The following is a 19,808-nucleotide window of genomic DNA, read 5'->3' as shown; positions in this document are numbered from 1 at the left end:
TTATGAACAATGCCCAATTTTAATACTCCCTCCGTCCCGAAAAAATTCATACTTTTGCTAATACATTTTATATGAAAGAATGTACGACATTTTTAGGACAGAGGGAGTATTAATTTTCTCATGCAAATATAATTTATAAATAAAGTATAGATAAAATTCAATCACTAATACTCAAATTTGCAATTAATTGAAAATTGTGATTTTCCGATAAATAATACAAATGAAATTAGAAAAATTATTTCTAACTTGAGAGTTTTTTAATCCCAATAATATGGTTTTGTAAAAGCTATAAAAAGAATGCATAAATAACTATATTAAGCCTTAATGTTGCTTTCAAATTTCAAATTGAAAAGGTTCTAAAGGAAAAATCCTTTAGAAATAACAATTTGTCTTTTAAAGTTGTTAAAAAAGAAAGATATAAGAAATTATAATAGAATTTTAATAATTTTTCTCCTTGTCTTTCTCAATACCCGCAAGCTTCTAAGCTTTAATACCTAAATTTCCCTATGTACAGTGCAAGCATATTAAATTAACAGTAATTAAATAGTCCTATACCATAAAAATTAATTCACATCTCATTACGAATTATCGTAGACCGCATTATTGTTAACTCTAAAAGAGTTTTATTAAAAAAAACCGTCAATTTATTAGCAAAATGTCATAAAACTTTTTTTGAAAATAATGCAGAATTTTATCGTTTTCTATTACCCGTTAACTACCCCAAGGCCTTCATTTAACTGTTTTACCACGTTCTTGTACGAGGATCAAACTCTATTTGCTGTAAATAAATTTAAATTTAATTGAAACTGTTTTTGACTTATCAATTAGCGTTTTATTTTTTCTCTTGATATTTTTAGAATTTTTTTATAACGATTATAGCCAGAAATTAAATTATTTATCATCAAATACCACAAACCTTTTGCAAGAAATAAAGGAATTATTTATTACTTCACTTCTTTTTTAAATGAAGAAAATGGGTAATTTAATGCAGCCAACAATATTAATGTACCCTTTCCCAAAAAAGATGCAATTTGAATTCAAATAATTACCGCGAAAATAAATAGCGATTTTCAGTCTCAATCAGTGTGTCTCCACTGAATTTCGTCAATTCCGGTAGTTGTCTCAGTCACCGCCGAGTTTTCGTTGTTGACTAAATGAAAAACAACAGCTCCGCAAAAGACAGTTTTGTGCAGTTTAATTGCGGAAAAACCTATTAATTCGATTAGAATCTGTAAAATACATTTCAATAAGGTATCATCTGTTTTCCAAAGTGTTTTAGTGCCTGTATTCGTAGGTAGTAAAATGTGAAGTGGCAAAAGCTCGGCATCCTGTGGCTCACACACACAGAGACATTTCAACGAAGCTATGTAGTCTCTTACTACATAGCAAATAAACTTCAGAATTGGCCCCCTGGATTGAAACTGTTCTCAAGTTTGATTCAACTTTTATTCGTTTACAGCGGAATTTAAAAGGTCCATCACTTTATCTATAAATAATTCATTTAATTAATCGTTTTTGGTATTATCTTCGAAAAAAAAACCTAATTGAAATATGAGACAGTGGAACCGAATTTTCAAGGGAGAATTTTTGAATTTCATTTGGTGCTACTCCATCACTGAGAGAAATCCGAAAAAGTTAAAATAACATTCCGGAAATGTTAATTTTACCCTGCAGTATTGATCCAAAATCGGTGTAAATATTACCCTTTTCAGGTGTATTAGAGGTTAAAGGTACCCTTCTTCATGTTAATTTTACCCTCAATAAGGTGTAAAATTAACATAAAATGTTGATATATTTTTACACCTAAAAAGTGTTAAATTTATGAGAAAAAATATTAATCGAGCCCTCTTTTTTTCTCAGTGATGTTCAGTGGTGCTCTAGTTTCCCTTGTGCAAAAAGTTTTCGGTGCATATTATTTGAACTATTTTCAGCGCCAATGGTTCATAGGAAAAAAATTGCATACATTTAAAGGTATTTCAAAAAATGGTTTTATAAATTAGCTCCCGGTAGTAGGCAAATTCAGGGTGCGTTTTTTAAATTGAGACTTATTCATCTTCGTATTCTTACTAATATTTTATTAATTCTCAGGCAAAAAAGAAAAATTTTTGTCTCCACCATTTTTCTCATTGGGTATTATAGATTACATTCCTTCGATATATCCCCCTCCCACTGCCACAACAGACTCCATCCTGGCCCTGAAGCGCTCACGTCACAGGCGTGATGAAGCGTATCTTTATCCGTACCACGAAATGCAGACTCAATATTTGCTTTTAGATGCAGTACGCTGGGATGTCTGAACTTGTTAGTTACTCTTTCGATGATGCTCCACACGTCATGGGATTCACATCCGGGCTATTTAGAGCCAGAAATATTTGAGTCAGAACATGTCCACTGTTCACATTGTCCTTCAACCAATTTTGAACCAAATTACTTGTCTTCGCGGACGCTCCATCCTGTTGCAAGACATAACGTCTTCTAGACGCTACTCTGACGCATCGTGTGATAACGAAGTCAATCAATCAATGCCATTTTCCGAATTGATGGCCTTGGATCTTCACAAATCATCGTCTGAGCGCGTTGAATCATTTCAGAACCAGGAGTCCTCACGGAAGGTTTCCTAACGTATTTCTTCCTGATCGATATGTTGATAATATCTCCTGTCCTGACTGACCCATTAGCTTTCTGAAATTTGCAGGCGATATGGTAAACTGTGGGTTTTGTGTACCAGGAAATAGACGGAAACACTGAACCTTTCTTGATTTTCACAGTTTTATTCTCTACGACGACGTTTCGAGGATGGATGTCCTCTTCATCAGATATCGAATATAGCAGGGAAAATCACGTACAGGTGGGAGTTGTTATACTGCACTTGGACTTGGATCACAACTTGATCTGTAATGAAGAATATCAGAATTCTGTGTCAGTCAGTCGAATAGTGAACATTACAGATCAAGTTGTGATTCAAGTCCAAGTGCAGTGTAACAACTCCCACCTGTACGTGATTTTTCCTGCTTATATTCCATACCTTATGAAGAGGACATCCATCCTCGAATCGTCGTAGAGAATAAAATTGTGAAAATCAAGAAAGGTTCAGTGTCTCTGTCTATTTCCTGCTACATTCCTTTGAACCGAAATTCTAATGAAAGGGTTCGTGTACGAGAAAAATTTAATTATTTCTAATTCAGTTTGACTGGCGCGGAGGGCTTCTCTAATGGTCATTCGGCGATTGTGCTCTTCACTTGATTTCACCATTGCATTTTTTCTGTTTCTAAACTATCAGCTGATGTACCTAGAAAGAAATGGCCACCAACAGACCTTGAAGTCAGTCTCAATTTAAAGCACGCACCCTGTATTTGAGTCTTTTAGTCGGTTGCCACATTAACTGGTTACTGTAGTCTATTCAGATGAGGGACATTTGTAAATAAAACTTTAGTTCTCAATTGGAAAAAAGGAGTCTAAATAAAACTTTCATTAATTTATAATCAATTTGGTAGAACTTTTGACTGAATATTTATGAATTAAAAATTGATAACAGTTTCCAGAATAATCGAATGGAAAAAATGTAAAATGTAAAGGGCTTACATACCAAGCGAGCAGAAGTCTGTTCAAAAATATTCAATAAATAATTTCTTCCTTGGAAACATGGACTGCTGATTCAATTGTATGCATGATACCGTTTCTTAGGCTCGCTGTGACTCAAAATGAGTTGATGTGCGCATGGCAATTGGTTGAGATCAGTGGCAAAGACAATGAGAGCCAGTGCCCCCATAGGTCCTCAGTTAGTAAAGCATTCGCCTAGACAACGAAAGGCCGCCGGTTCAATCCTGGGTGGAGGCAGAAATTTTTTCCTGTCTCTATTCGGGTGTAATTGGTGGAGTTGGGAATCACTGGTTATTATTGTTGCCTCTCTGTGCATAAATACAAAATTTCTTGGGATTACGTACCAAGCGAACATAAGTCTGTTCAAAAACACCCAGTAAAATGTAATATTTGACAGCTTGACTCAGCTGTTGACTTAAATAGTGAGTTGGGAACAGTTACATCGAAAATGAGTACAGATTCCGGCGAAAAAATATCAGTCTCTGTTTTTTTTTAGCTCCCAAATTGATCGTATAACTACTAAAATTCTAGGTAGTTTTAAATCTATTTTGATGAAGGATATTTGTGCAAAAATCTTGAATCCTTTTAAAGCTTAAAAAGTCAAAAATTGAGAACAGTTCCCGAAACTACGATATAAAATTTTGTAATGATTATGATTAAGCAGAAATGTTCTAAGCAAACATTTGACAGCCTGGCGCTGCTGTTGACTTGAACAGCAAGTTTAGAACAGTCGCAGCGAAAATGAGAACAGTCACGGCGAATATCAATTATTTTTAAATCAAAATTTGTGGAATTATCCTCTTTTCTTGAAGATAAATCCAATAATTACATGAGAGTATAAACGTATTCTTGGATTACTTTGGTCTCCGGGAGTTCCTGATGTGAACTTGAGCTTGAGCTTTGGACCATTTACAGGGAATGCAGTACTTGCAACTGCAGAAGATTGTTCATCGGGACTTGGCGGCTCGAAATGTTCTAGTCGATAAGAATGAGAGACTGAAGATATCGGATTTTGGTCTGGCGCGCTTTGTCAACATTGACGGTTACTACATGTGCGGCGACCTCTACAAGAAGGTCCCGATCACTTGGTATGCCCCGGAAACCCTCTCCCAGTCCATCTATACCGTTCATTCGGACATTTGGTCGTACGGAGTGACGCTCTACGAAATCTTCTCTGGCGGAATGGATCCTTGTCTGTTGCCCGGAGAGGAACTCAATACAGAATCTCTCCTCAAAGCTCTCACAGACGGAATAAGGTTAGTAAGATATTTTTTAATTTAATTAATCAGGTCAAAGGATTAATTTGTAATCCTTGTTGGATCCTTTTAGACTCCAACGACCTCCCCAATGCCCCACAAATGTTTACGAGAAGCTGATGATACCGTGCTGGGCTCAGATGAAAAGCAGGCGGCCTACATTTACAACAATACTAGATATTATTGATAAGTTAATGTCGGAATTTGGCCAAGAAGTTTAAAGTAAAAAAGAAAAAAAGAAAAGTTTATATATATATCCCAATCGAGCTTCATGAGAGAAATTTTCCAGAGTCTGGGAAATGTTAATTATTTTCTAGTTAAGTTTTTTTCATACAAGAATTTTTTTTCTTGGTTAAGAAAAAACTTTTGTTGTGCAGTAAACTCTATTTTGTATTTTCATTATATTTTTTTTTGTCAATATAGAGAAGTTTACAATATTTCCTGTAATTGTTTGTTTTTTTTTGACATTTTCGGAGAAGTAAAAATCTACTTAAACATTGAGAATTTATAAAAAAAAAAACAACAACAACGTAATGTTCTTAAGATAAAAGGGCGAAAAAAATACTACGCCTGAGAATATTGTATCTGTGGGATATAAAAAAAAATCTATATTAAAGAGAAAAATGAAGAAAATGCAAGAGTTTTTAGTTGTTGGGCACGAAGACTTCGTAGGACTTGTAACCGATTTCCTTTCCGGCGTACGGAATGTAGCAGAGCTTGTGCGACGGCTGGATCTTTCCGATGGTTTGGGAGCCTTTATGGTTCGCTCTGCCGATGTAAAGGGTCTCGCCCTTCTCGCTCGTTCCGCCCGGAAGTGCATGGGGCGAGTAGTTGCCTCGGGAGGCGGAAATCCAGGTGCCGGAACAGTTGCAGAGCACTTCGTAGTGCTTCACAGAATGCTCACGACCTCCCCAAGGCACGTAGCAGCAGCGGTGAGACGGTACCAACTGCAAGAAAGATGACATTTAAAATTATTTTGATTGCATCAGATTTGGCAGTAGATTAGTAAAAATGGTCAGTTACAGTTTTAGCACATCTTAGATCAGGAAAATTTCATGAAATCAAAATTCACATCGTACTCAAAATTAAATTGAACTAAATCGAATTTGTTGCTATCTTCAAAAAAGTAGAAAACGAATTGAAAGAATGAGTTTGTTCATCCAGCGAACAATGATTCCAGAAAAATATCAAATCAAACACTGCATCATTTTGAGAAGATCACTTTTATCAATACGAAATTATTCAACATGAAACTATACAGAATCTAAAAAACAGTGCTCATCCAAAATCAAATGGATCCTGTATTTGTTCAGAGATAAGTCTGGATGAAAATTCTGCAGCAATGTTAAAACAGGACAAAACAAGTACTAGCGTATGCTATACCTCATCGAAGTTCAGAAAATTGAGTGAATTTCACTGGCTGTAACGAAAGAAGTTTGTCGGAGGCGTACGTGTGATTTTGGTGAAAATCTTAAGTTAATTGAAAACAGAGCGAGAGCGGACCTCTCGGAAAGAGACATTTCAAATTCCGAGAAGAAGGAGAACAAACGCACGAAATTAAAAAAATAAATCTAAGTGTTTCGAGATAGATCTAGAGTAAAATTGTACAGTAATGTTAAAACAGAACAAAGCGAGTACTAGCGTATGCTATACCTAATCGAAGTTCAGAAAATTGAATGAGGATCAGCCATGTGATGAACTAAATCACGGACCTGAGCCAGGAGTCTCACGAATATCACCCTAAAGATGTCTTTCGAGTCAGATTGAACCAAACACTGCAGAAGAACCCATGAGAAATGAAACTAATCTTGTTGACTTATGGTACTACTCCAATAAGAAATGAGAGGGAGAAATATTTCTCCTGAACATTTTTTTAAGTATACGACTGTTATCAGGAGGCTCTACATTATCGACTTTTCTTTGTGTTGATTCCTATCATGACGGATGGTTTTGAAACTCAACAAGGAATGAGGAAAAAATCATTCCAGGCACCAACACAAAAAAGTCGAGAACGCAGAATCACATGAAAAACAGTTATGTACTAAAAAAAATGTTCAGGAGAAAGATCTTCTCACTTTTCATTGGATTAGCACTATTCTTCATTCAGCGAAGAATGATTACAGAAAAATATCAAACCAAACACAGCATCTTTTTGAGAAGATCACTTTTATGAATGCGAAATTATTCAATATGAAACTATAAAAAATCTGAAAAACTCTCAACGATGAACTGGCGCAATTGACTTTAGAGGTATGTCACCGGTGATTGCCAGTGAAAGACCCTAAGATAAAAACACTTTTTTGGTTTGTGGCCAAACCAAAAAGGTGTTTTCATCTTTGGGTGACTAACATTTTCTCTGGCAATCACCGGAGACATCCCTCTAAAATCTGAAAAAACAGTGCCCTTCCAAAATTAAATGGATGTCTGGATGAAAATTGTGCAGCAATGTTAAAACAGGACTAAGCAAGCATTAGCGTATGCTATATCCGATACAAATTTCAGAAAATTTTATGAAGATCACCCATGTGCTGAACAAATTCTCCGACCGTCTCACGAAAATTGCCCTAAAGATACCTTTCGAGTCAGATTGAGCCAGAGATTGCAGAACAATCTATAAGAAATGAGACTAATCTTATTGACTTATGGAGTTATTCCAATGACAAATAAAAGAGAGGAATTTCTCCTGGACATGTTTTTTCTTAGCTCTTTACTGTTCTCAAGTGCTTCTACATAATCGACTTTTTTTTGTTGGTTCCGGTCACGACTATTTGGTGGTTAAAGAAAACAGTCGAGATGAACTAATACAAAGAACAGTCGGTTATGCAGAAGCACTTAATAACAGTAAAGTACTAAAAAATGTTGTAAAAATATTTCCACTGCTCATTGGAACAGCACCATTAGAGATAAGATAATACAAAATGTAATTCAATTAAATTCAATATATTTCTCCTCAATTAATGTCTGGTTGCGGCTGCCGCCTACTTACCACAACCAAATCACAGTTAAAATTTTAATATTTTTGTTTTTGGATTTGAAGAAAAATTATTTCCATTTCAAAATTTTGTCATTGCCGAGTTAGAAATACGAAAAAGAAATTTTTAATTGCCCAATTAATTTTCATTTAAATTATTAATTAATAGCGAACTAATTAGTCATATATAAAAAATATTTAGTTATTTGTGATTAACCTATTGTATGTGAGGCCCTATTCAAAGTTCATTCAAAGTCGGAAAGAATCGGAAGAAATTGTGTCGAAATTATCCTACACTGGATGTCATCTTAATAATTGTAAAATTGTGGTAAATAGTAAAATTTTTTTTACAATTGTGATTAAGGAAAACGATAAAAGTAAAAAAGTAAAGTATCCTAGCTTTGAAATATAAAACGATTCTTGAACAATTTTAATTAAATAAAAACTTTTAATATTACTTTTAATGAGGAGAAACCTTAATGTATGATTAGTAGGGGAGACTGGGGCAAAATTAGTGTACAAATGAAATGTTTCTACACGTAATTCACAAAAAATCTTAATAATAGGTTTATAAACATTTTAAAGAACAGGAATGAAGGTGTTTACTTTGATGAAATTATGATTTTCAAAATGTTTCTTGTAAGGCAAACTATAACATCCTAATATCTAACACCATCCGTGAATAATTTTATCCCAGTCTCCCCTATATACTCTATTTTAAGACATATGAAACTGAAAGATGTATAATATGTCGCAGTTAAAATTGAGGATTATCTCTTTTAAAATAAAAGCCAGTACCGTCGTTGCGGGTGACTGCAGTTTTTTTCGCTGTTTTTCAACTTTACCTTCTAAAAGTGGATAGTTAAAGTGAAGGGAGGGGGATTTTTGAGTAAAATTATTTGTATTCAGTTGTTAATGAATGGATTTTGTGCCACTATCATTAATTTTATAAAACTTTACTATGTTAAAATAAATCAAGAAAAAAGGCTTACACTTGGGATAAGGTGCGGGTGACTGCACTCTTTAATAAATACTAAAAAATCAACAATTTCTGATAATAAACGACAATGAAGATCTTCACATCTAAGGGTAAGATGCACGAGATCTACAAGATGACGTGGTCGCCATCTTGATTTGACGTTTCTGTCCGCCATTTTGAGTAACTGTCAAAATTTAAAGATTGTCCTATTGGGCCGAAAATTTAGTATATTGTAGCTGATGTCAAGACCTTTTCAGAACGTATCTATGTTCCAGTGTACGTTAAGTATTTACCTAGATACAGAGGCTCAAAGTTTAAAATTTTGAAATATTCATATTTTGACTATTTTCAAATCCTGAATTTTAAAACCTAAACGAGATGCCTCAGTAACCATTAACATGGTTGAGGCTTTTATTTTATATATATATATATATTTACTCTTACATAATTAAAAGAAATAAACGAAAAGTGCATTTATTTATTTTATTTTTTATTTTTCATCTTTGCAAAACAGTTTTTCAGATCCTCAAATAATACGCTGTTATAAACAAAAACATTACTTTTCTTTTTGTTTGTTTGTTAGATATCATCGCCTAACGATAATGCTGTCTTTTTTGTGATGGTTTCGATAAAAGAAGCTCCCCGTAGTTCTGCTTTCATGAAAGTGTCAAAATCTTGAACTTGGAGCCTCTGTATCCAGACAATCGCTTGACCTAGGTCGGATTTTATATATATTATGAAAAGGCCTTGACATCAGCTAGAACATACTAAATTTCAGCTCAATTGGATGAGATTTTTGTTTTGACGGTTATTAAAAATGGCGGACAGGAACGTCAAATAAAGACGACGACCATACCATCTTGTAGATCTCGGTCATTTTATCTTACATTCTCAAAAAATTGGATAATTTTAAGCCAAATTCTTCTACAATGAAGCTTTAGAAAGACCATAATATGCAATTTTATAACAAATCATGCGTTCTTACGAAATAATAGTGAAAAAAAGTATTTAAAAAAATGAACAAAATCGAAGTGGATTATTCTAGCCAGATAAATTTAGAATAGATTTAAGCAATTTACTACTGTGAAACCGTTTTTGGCATTAGACCTTCAGATAACTTTCACAGAGCGGCGTTTTGGCAAAATACCTATATTTGCATTTTATTGAATATTACTAAAACTGCAAGTATCCTTTTGAGGATCCTTCTACGTTACTTGGTACACAACACATCCCTATATACTTTGACATGGTAAACCGGATCGGCGAAGACTATCAATAAATGCTAGAATTAATGAAAGTTTCACGAACAGCAGAGCGCAGTCACCCGCAACGACGGTATCATTTATTGCCAAGTTTGTTACAAAAGCTCAGTTATTTTCAAGCCTTTTGCATTTGAAATGAAATTTTAAATGGTTTTTTTTTTCATTAGATCTTTATTGAAAAATTCTTACCAAAATAAATATTTTTTAAAGATCATTTTATATACTTAACGTAACTTAACAAGATTTTTTTTGAATACTAACACGATAATTTAATACGGTTATATAGAGACTTTTGTATCTAAAAATATTAAAGTAGTGCAAGATATTGAGTACTTCCAAACAGATGGAAACTATACAGGTTACCTGAAATAACGAATTTGAGGTAACCTGAATAAATAAATAATAAAAATTGAAATATAATGACTTTCAGAGAAGTGCAAAATTCTAGCAAAAGAGGACACATTTTTCTAGACTTACGCACAAAAATAATAAGTATTTAGTAAATTTTCAAGAGAAATTCCCTACACGCAGAAAAAATTTATAAATAACTAGAAAATTTGAAATATTTCTTAAAAATTTAAACCATACAAATACAGCCAATTTGTTTTTGATTCGGCCTTTTCAATGAGTTTACAGAGACAACAATATTCGAAGAGTGGAATGCTCTCTGGCAATCCAATTTGAAGATTTCCATCCTCAATTTAATTGACTATCTCATTTCAAGTATTAATCGGTTATCAAATGTGATTTTAATTGGCAATTTCTCAGATATTTCCACTAATTCTGCTCTGGAGCAATATAGCAAAGTTGTTTTGTCATTTATGTCGCCGACAATAACTTTTTAGTCTCTATTTTGTTTTTGTACATCAAAGCCATTTAGACTTGAAATCCCATTACGCTAAATTAAAATTGGTTGGAGATTCATTGGACATTATTCAAACTCTATCGTCAGCCTTTTGCAAAATTCAGAGAGTTTTTTTTTGTGAAAACTTATAATCTGGAACTTTCATTAAATTTTCACTAATATTACTCTCGTCATTGTTTCACTTCAGAACACAATGAGTCACAAGTTCTATAATTTTCAATATCAACTCACACTTATGGCATTTATGATTAAGCCTGATGTGCGTGCAGTGATAAGCTGAGATGTGAACAAGTTGGATTTATTTAAAGATTAAATTGTGAATAAGAGGCGGAATGTTGGAGAAAAAGCGTAATTTTCAAACCAGACACTGAGAGTATCTCATATTATTTACTACAATTAACCACGAAAACCACAGACAAATCTTACTTATGCTATTCAATATGAAGCAAGAGGGTTTAGTTTGCAAGTTTTCCGATTGATTACACCAAATTCCTTATTAACTAAAGAAAACGTCATCTCTTTTACCCTCAAAATAATTGCTTTTATCTATAAAATAAGCATAATTTCTAAGAAAAGCATTATTGCTCATTAACAATCAATGTTATTCCGTAAATTGCAATCTGTCTTTCGCAATTTCCCATTAAAATTGCGAAGAAAAAGCGCGCCAAATTCTCTGACTCACCTTTCCGGGGATCAATGCTCCGCCGTGTCGTGCGCGAGCAACGTAGAGCTTCTCGCCGCCGACCTCGTGACCCCCAACGACGGCACCAGGCGGCACTTGACCTTCACTGGCCGGCAGCCAGAAGGGATTACCGCTGAGGGTGCTACTGATGGCCGTTTGTACCTGTGCAGCAGCATCTTGCAGCTGCTGAGGCAGCAGGGATTGCCCGTGGCTGATGATGTTCTGCATCTGAGGTGATATGGTGGACTGAATGGTAGAAGTACCTGGCCCTGGGATCTGCATATTGTTCTGCACAGGCTGAAGGACGTAGGGAGCACTGGGTGCAATAGGGTTAGGGATCTGTGGGTAGATTGAGTTGTAGGACGGCGGCGGCTGGTTAGGGGGATGATTATTGGCGGCAATTTGAGTTGGTGGTGTGGGCTGAATCGGCTGCTCGGCGCCACCCGCCTTCAAGTTCCAACCAACTGTGGAAAATTTGCACAGATTATTGCAACATTCACCAGCAATTGTCGCTGTGATTCTTTCGCAGTCACAGTTATTGTAATGTCGCGATTCAGTCAAACACTTCCGATCGGTCTCATATTCGCAGTGTAGATGTTTTTGAATATCCCCAATTTAGAAAATGATCTACATCAAAATCGGATTCATTCGTTGGTATTAGACCATATATCCTATTTTCAAGAGATTATCTATATCAGAGGTGTGCAAGAACCGTTTGAAACCGAATAAACCGAATCTTGTACGTCAATGGTCAAAACGCTACAAGAACAAACTTATTTTGACGTTTATTCGGTTTCAGACGGTTCTTGCACACCCCTGATCTATATTTCTTTACATATTATAAATTACCGGTCGGATTCTTAGATTAGAAGGATTGATAGGAAATGGGCTCTCTTAAGGAATTAGCCGCCTCACCTTCTAGTACCCAGCCAGATTCCCCCGAGAGACCCAAGTCCAGACGTCCTTCTTCTCTGACGTTCTAGACAGGACTGACTCTCTCGGCTCTCCAACTTATAGGTACAGTGACAAAGACCCTGAAGGCAATGACACCGCAACGGCTTAGAAGCGGCCCAGGGACGGATTTGAATAGTAACGTTTATAACTGCCAGGATTTTTGCAACGTATACAATTCATTGGAAACAATAGGCTTACAATATTTATCTTTGAGTTTTTTTTGCACACGCACAAGAAACTGTACCATGTCGTAAGAAAAATAGAATTGTCAAAACTACAATCTTCTATAAAGAAAATTCTATACTAACTAGCTGGTGGGAATAACACTCTACAACGACTCTTAAGATCACAAGAACTTAATAAAAATAATAATAATGCTGGCACAACATTCCATGAAGGAACAAGGCCTTCCCGCAAGGGGATTTCTAGAAATGAATTATTATATTTTCTTGTACGGGATGAGGTTATCAGTCCCATGCCCCGTGGAATCAAGTGCAGTGAAGCTCACTGGATGCATTCCGAACACATCTAACGCCAGAGAAATTCCTGGTGACCTAAAGGGGATTCGAACCCGGTACACTTGCATAATAGATCGAGTGCTCTACCACTTGACCCATTGAGTGCCCTGCACAAGAACTTACGATCGACTAATTTAAGAAGAACTTGAGGTACCTACGAGGTCTCCCTGGAAACGGAAAAGCCATTAGGGAAACCGGGTAATTAATAGGTTTTTTTATGTAAACCTATAAGCTCGAATCAAGATGGTGCAGATTCCCTTGAAGAACATGGCCTTCTCGCAAACGAGATTTCTAAACATGCATTATTATTTTTCTTATACAAACATGGACTGTCAATCCTATTTCAGTCTTTGAGGTAAACGGATCCTGAAAGACACATTTTTTACATTGGCGTGTGACTTATTAAGATTTCCAATTCTCGCTCTGTCGCTGTCCACATTCGAGTTTTCGGACTCATTAGATTTTCCTACATAATTTTGAGATTATCAAGCCCATTACTTTAGTTTCAGAATTGAACTTATCCAACTGTTTTATCTGAAAAGCTCCTCTCATTAAATTAAACACCTTATTATTATTGAAAATGACTAAATGCGCTTACTGCCAGTGACAGAATACTAGCCAAAGTTCATTTTCAGAATAATTTTTCTAAGTCTTTACTTACTAGGGTAAGATGGGGTAATTTGGAATCATGTCTATTTTGGAATTTTGAGATTTTCTCACTATTTCAGATGGTCAAAGAGAAAAATAAAATAAAGGAGAAGTATAAGACTTCACATTCAATAGTACTTCTTCGTTGTTTTTTTTCATTTTGTCTTCTAAAACTGTTAGGAAATCTCAAAGTTTCGAATTAGACATGATTCGAAATTATCCCATCTTACCCTATAGGTAAAGAATACGGATTCTACATTCGTGCAATAAATAACTATACATAAAGCATCAGATAAAAAACTACGCCATTTTCTGAAGATCACAATTATGAATGCACAATCATTCAACATAGACTAAAAATAATCACAAAAACAGTGCTCTTCAAAAATTTAATGGATCCGCTAGAGAAAGGCTTTTAGGCTTCGCACACAATTCAGTAACTTCGAATACTTCATATATTCCCCATATTCCTTTAATGAATCTGACCCATCTTACAGCAATAAATTTCAGTAACTAGTCTTAAATTACACATTTCCTGAAAAAAGGTTATATTATTAAAGGAATATGGGAAAAATTTTAAATGATCCAAGCCAGAGTGTGTGCGAACCCTGAATCCATTAATTGTTCTTAGGGGACAAATTTTGACGGACTGTGAAAAAAGAAGTTTGCAAGAGACGTACGTGTGATTTTGGTGACACAAGTACTAGCATATGCTATACCTCATCGAAGTTCAGAAAATTGAATGACATTAAGCCATGTGCTGAACGAAATCACCAACGTCAGCCAGAAGTCTCACGAAAATCTGCCTAAAGATATCTTTCCAATTAAATTGAATTAAATACTGAAGAACAATCCACAAGAAATGAAACTAATCTTGTTAACTTTAGGCCCATATAGACTCAGTCTGATCCTCGAGAATATTTAGCCTGTAAAGTTTGGCAGTACTAGATCCCAATTTGTATCAGTTCATCTGTTCATTTTGCTGCCAAATTTTACAGGCTGAATACTCTCGAAGATCAGCCTGAGTTTATTTGAGTCCTTAGACTCTCATTTGTCTTAACTTTAACTTGAAGTGGAAAACTTTGTTATATGCCAATTTTTCCATAAACCCTACACAAAGTGGAATGAAAATGAGAAGAAATTTTGGTTAGAATTGCACTATGGCTCTTCAATATTTTACAGATTTATGTTCACTTGTTAAAAGAGCAATTGATATGGATTCATTTTATAAGAAATGCGTTCTTTTGTTGGATGAAATGAATGTAACTGCGTGCAATGCGGGAACAGAATAACATCTTGAACGAAGACTTCTTCAACATAAGAACAGCTTTCAGAAAGACAAGGAAGACATAGAACAATATGAGTTCGACTTCGACAGTTTTGATATTTTGGATCAATCGAAGCACTATCATTGGCTAATGACTCTAAAAATGATCCATATACAAGTGCATAGGAAGAGCACAGTGATACTACTGAACTTGATACAACTTATACTGCTATCATCCACATATTGCAACAAAAATCTCAGGAAGATAACAATCGTAACAATCCCGTTTCTGTGCCAGATCTGAGAGTCCTGTTAACTCTTAAAGCGCTTGAGACAAATGGGATAAAAATGAAAACGGCGTCACAAAAGCACCGAAAGAGAAGGGGGAGATTGACGCTTGCCAGGAAAGAAGCAGCAGCATAGAATTTATTGATTTCCTGTACCACTAAATGAAGTATTTAATAAAAAGTTTATTGCTGTGTTGATTTAAATAAATTGAAAGAAGTCAATCTCATTTCTTTCTCCTTTGAGTTCGTTGTCCGACGTCTTTGGCATACTACTTGCGAGGTGTGGGATCGCACCCCCTCCAAATCGTAGCATTAAAAGATTGTGAAAACTGCTCTCTCTTGGAGTTCGAGCAGTTAAAAATGATAAATGGATTCAAATTTACCGGTTTGTCAGGGGCAGCTTCTTTTATTTAATTTGAAAATCTCAAATTTTTCTCCAAAGCTTTCGACCCTTGGTATGGGTCTTCCTTAGTAAACCAAGTGGAATAGTTTACTCAATTGAAAGATTCTAATCAAACCACTACTGGAGGAAGATCCATACAAAGGGTCGAAAGCTCTGGAGAAAAATTTAAGTTTTTTTCAATTGAGCAAAAGAAGCTGCCTTTGACGAACACAGGAAGATTTGAATCCAGTATAATCCACCAGATACCCTATCTGTAAGTTATGATAAATGGACTGTTGATGAGAGAGGGTTACCAGATGATTCAGAAAATCACAACAATCTTCAAATGATAATAGATAAGAAAACGTTAAAAGAAGAAAAACAGAAAAGTAGCGTTGTTTGTGAGTTCGTCAATTGTTCTCCTTAGTACTTTGATGCCCTGAAGAACCAGGATTGGTACATTGACTTTATTGCTAAAAAAAACGGTCAAAATCTATAGTGGGTACCGGCAGTATGTATATTTTCGGGACCGGGAGAAAGCGTGCGAAACGGCTTTATGCATACAGAAACTTTGTATACTTTCGGGACACTTCTTTCGAATAAGTTACGGAAATGCCGTAAAATATGCAAAATCAAAATCAGAATTTTGTATTTTCGGGATATTGACCCATTCGGGGTTTTGGGTTTTGGATTTTGATTGTGACGCGTAGAAACCCTGGAGACTTAAAGTCTTTTCTCACTTTTTTTTCTCGAAAAGATTAAGTATCTTTCAAGTCTATGATTTCGATTTTGAAGAATTAAAGAAGTTAAATTAAGTTTAAGGATATTTAAAAATCGGATGAGTTGTAAAATTTTGCTTATTGAAACTAAAGAAAAAATGTTGCAATTTTCCAGCACGCGAGAATTTAGAGCAACCTTAAGTCGAAATAATCTCTAACGTTCTGGAATATATTGGAGAAATATTTAAAACTGGTTTAATAGTAATACTTGAATAACGTTAATACATATTTCGGTTTAAATAAGTAGTTATCATCGTTCAAAAAATCCGAAAAATCTAAGAGACTGTTCAATTATGATTGATTCGGGTATGAAGTTTCTTTGTAATTTCCCTAGAAATTTCCAACTTTCTTTAGTAAAAAAATAGTACGAATTTTATTGATGACCCTGTAAAGCTTTTTATCATTTGAAATGCAATCAACTGCAATTTCGTGGCTTGTAAGCTTTACTGTTCTTTTTTTTTAATATCTACATTTCAAAGTAGAATTATAAATTTAACACACCTAATAAAAGTTTTATTTTTTTTTAACTGACGTCACGTTTATGCTTCTTTGCAATTAATTCTCTTGATTCTTCAAAATTTAACAAATTTTTTTCTGTTAATCGTGATTATCTTTTTAAATGTTGGTACCAAAAACTGGAATCCAGACGTAAACTTTCCACTTCTACGAAATGTTTTGTCAAGAATAATGTTTTCAATATTTGCCTTCAAGGCACCTGCAAAAATCTAATACCCGGACGATAAATTTAATTTTTTTTAAATCCCTAAAAAGATCGTTTAAAATCTTTATCCAGTTTTAAAATCTCATATCCGGTGTAAAAATTATAATGATCGGGTATCTGTACCAAATTTCGGACTGCTTCCAATTTCGGCCATATCTTTTGTTCTTCAAATTTCCACGAATTCTTGCACACTACTGATGAGATTATCTAATGCAAAAAAGAAAACAAGAAGAATTCCGAAGAACTCCGGAAAAGCAAGGAACTATGAGAATCAATGTGTCCGAAATATTACGCAAAGCTATGTCTATATGTTTATTCATTTTAAAATGTATTAAGATAATCAAGAATAATTTTGGAGAAAACAGAGACGATAAACTATCTTCAAGGTTTCAAGCAATAGGGGAATTGTGCCAAATTTCGACATAGTTGCATGCAAGCGCCGAAGTGTCAAGTTTCAAATGTAATATTTTTTAATACAAATTGAATTTTTTGTTACTCTTTTATAAGGTGTATTGCATGGAATAGTGTAGACAATTTATTGTCTTTATTTTCTCTAAAATAATTCTTAATATATTCTAAAATGAATAAAAATGTAGACATAGCATTAGTGGCCTATTCCGGCCGCCTTCATTCTCATAGTTCCTTGTCCTTCCGGAATTCTTCCAATGCCTTTTTCAGATCATCTAGCTCGTCTAAGCTATATTTTTTGTTTTTTTTTTGTTGTTGCATTGTGTAATCTCTAGAGTATGCAAAAGCTAAAAATTCATGGAAATTTGAAGAACAAAAAATGTGGCCGGAATTGCAATCTGGCACACTTACCCTAATCCTTTAAAAGGAGTAACAAAAAATTCAAACTTAAGACTTTTACGTTTCATACAACTATGCCGAAATTTGGCACAGTAACCTATTCGGTCTTGCAGTTCTGATAAAACACAACTAAACACAAAAAGGTTACAAATACAAAAATTTTGGAAAATACTATGCAATTATTTCTAAGTTCAATCGCAATAATAACGAGATTAGTTTATAAACAATTTTCTACCAACTTTGCTTACAAACCGACTCAGCTCTGAAAGAATCACAAGCTCCATAAGCCATTTAAGCTTATCACTAGCTTTCGCATTATTTTGCAAAACACGTCAACTAATTATCGAACTAGCTCTATTTTGTCCCTTGCTCTTCATCACAATTTCGTGGAACACTTAATTAATGAAGACTCATTATTCAACTAAAAAAAGAGATAATGGGATTTTTACACAACAAAAATCAAACAATTTCATCAGAAATAACAGAAATTGCACAAAACGATATTCTCTTGCAATATTACTTGGAGATTAGGAAACAGAATTAATGCCAGAAGTAAATTTTATATTTATATAAAAAAAACTTGACTCACTGTTCGACATTTTTCTTCACAAGAATATATTAAACATGCGCACACAGATAAAAAGACTCTTTTTTCAATGCCAAATATCTGACGTTTCTATAAAAATGTTATTAATTATGCGAATGGAGAGATTCTCAGCGTTTAGTTCCATGGACAATTCACACTCTTTCGACACTGCCACAAGACTGATGGTTTTTCTTTTGGTGTAATTCTAACATGGGGACCTCCCCACTATTCTACAACTTTCGTCATTCACTACACTTGTATGCTGCCCATAAGATATTCCAATTGGACTCACACATTTCCGCGCCCAAATAAGAAAAAAAATCAATGAAACTTTTTCGGCGCTTAATACGCAAAACCCCGAAAAAGTTAGAGGCAACAACGGCGCATCTCATCAACTATTTGACCAAAAGCTTCAATTGAGCCTCAAGAGCCTTTATCAAAAGCGTAATATCGATTTTTTGCCCTACCTAGTCGCCTATCTTATTGTTTGCGATCTACAGCTAATGGTCGCGATATTACGATCAGATATAAAGCATTTCCTGCAATTAGACTGTTATTGCTTGAAATCAACGAGAAAAATGTAACAATATAATGTATGGAATTTAGGCATAAGGTTTAATGTAAACCGCCCTTAGTCGACCGGTAGAATTATTTATTCAATTTATTTATATTTGCTATAACATTTAGCGTATGATGTAGCATTAATGGGTTCATTACTATTCCATAAATAATACGAATCAGTGACAAAATGGAGCCGCCGGTCGAGTGAGGGCAGTTTACCTTACTTAATTGGCTTTAGTCGCTTTAGTAGTTCAAAATCCTTAACAGGCATTTATTTTGAATCTTTATTAAAAGTACCTTTCAGATTTGGAAAAATTTCTTCAATTGCTAGCAGTCTAGAAATTCTTCTAAACAAACCTTCATGAACTTTGCTAAATATCTATTTTAAAGACAACTTTACATTCCGTTAAACTTGGTTTTACAAATATAGAGACACCTGGGGCTAAATATAGCTATCAGAAAATTTCAAAATTCGATATCTTCCTAGGAGCCCAAGAGTTCAAATTTTTATAACAGCCTTCATAAAATTTAGGGACTTCAGGGACCAGTGAATCATCGGTGAATCAAAAAAATATATTTGCAAAACCACTTTCTAAAGTCCGAAAAATTGTTCCAATTTTACAGTAATCTACTGGCCTTCAAAGGGTTAAGAGTTAAAGATTTGAGTGTTTCCAGTATATAGA

The 19,808-nt window shown here is 34.5% G+C and overlaps 2 protein-coding genes across 3 annotated transcripts in view; one reads left to right on the top strand and one right to left on the bottom strand.

Moving 5' to 3' along the window:
• The window catches only part of LOC129808321 (tyrosine-protein kinase hopscotch), a 28,064-nt gene extending 22,575 nt beyond the window's left edge, over nt 1–5,489 (top strand). Inside the window, exons 5-6 of the mRNA XM_055858163.1 lie at nt 4,516–4,856; nt 4,930–5,489. Coding sequence (XP_055714138.1) covers nt 4,516–4,856; nt 4,930–5,077 — 489 coding nt within the window. The 3' untranslated portion in view covers nt 5,078–5,489. The remainder of the gene's footprint in view (nt 1–4,515; nt 4,857–4,929) is intronic.
• LOC129808322 (uncharacterized) lies at nt 5,221–18,942 on the bottom strand. Of its 2 annotated transcripts, none has more exons than XM_055858167.1 (3): nt 18,568–18,942; nt 11,616–12,079; nt 5,221–5,803 (listed from the first exon to the last, which is right to left on the bottom strand). In XM_055858167.1, the coding sequence occupies exons 1-3, from the start codon at nt 18,575–18,577 to the stop codon at nt 5,501–5,503; spliced, it is 777 nt and encodes a 258-aa protein (XP_055714142.1). In that variant the 5' UTR covers nt 18,578–18,942; the 3' UTR covers nt 5,221–5,500. The 2 variants fall into 2 exon arrangements, with proteins under 2 accessions (XP_055714142.1, XP_055714141.1); XM_055858166.1 differs by having other exon boundaries at nt 18,227–18,568.
• Between the last annotated feature and the right edge of the window lie 866 nt (nt 18,943–19,808).

This window comes from Phlebotomus papatasi, chromosome 3, assembly GCF_024763615.1.
Source record: "Phlebotomus papatasi isolate M1 chromosome 3, Ppap_2.1, whole genome shotgun sequence".
NCBI classification, from domain to species: domain Eukaryota; kingdom Metazoa; phylum Arthropoda; class Insecta; order Diptera; family Psychodidae; genus Phlebotomus; species Phlebotomus papatasi.
Note: the sequence above shows the minus strand (reverse complement) of the source record. Positions and strands in the feature narration are given on the sequence as shown.

Excerpts from the sequence above, each read along its gene's own strand:
- LOC129808322 (XM_055858166.1), bottom strand. The coding sequence starts at position 18,269 with ATGGCTTATGGAGCTTGTGATTCTTTCAGAGCTGAGTCGGTTT. Across the intron at positions 12,080-18,226 it reads TTTCAGAGCTGAGTCGGTTT|TTGGTTGGAACTTGAAGGCG; the intron begins GTAAGCAAAGTT and ends AATTTTCCACAG. Across the intron at positions 5,804-11,615 it reads GAGCATTGATCCCCGGAAAG|TTGGTACCGTCTCACCGCTG; the intron begins GTGAGTCAGAGA and ends TCTTTCTTGCAG.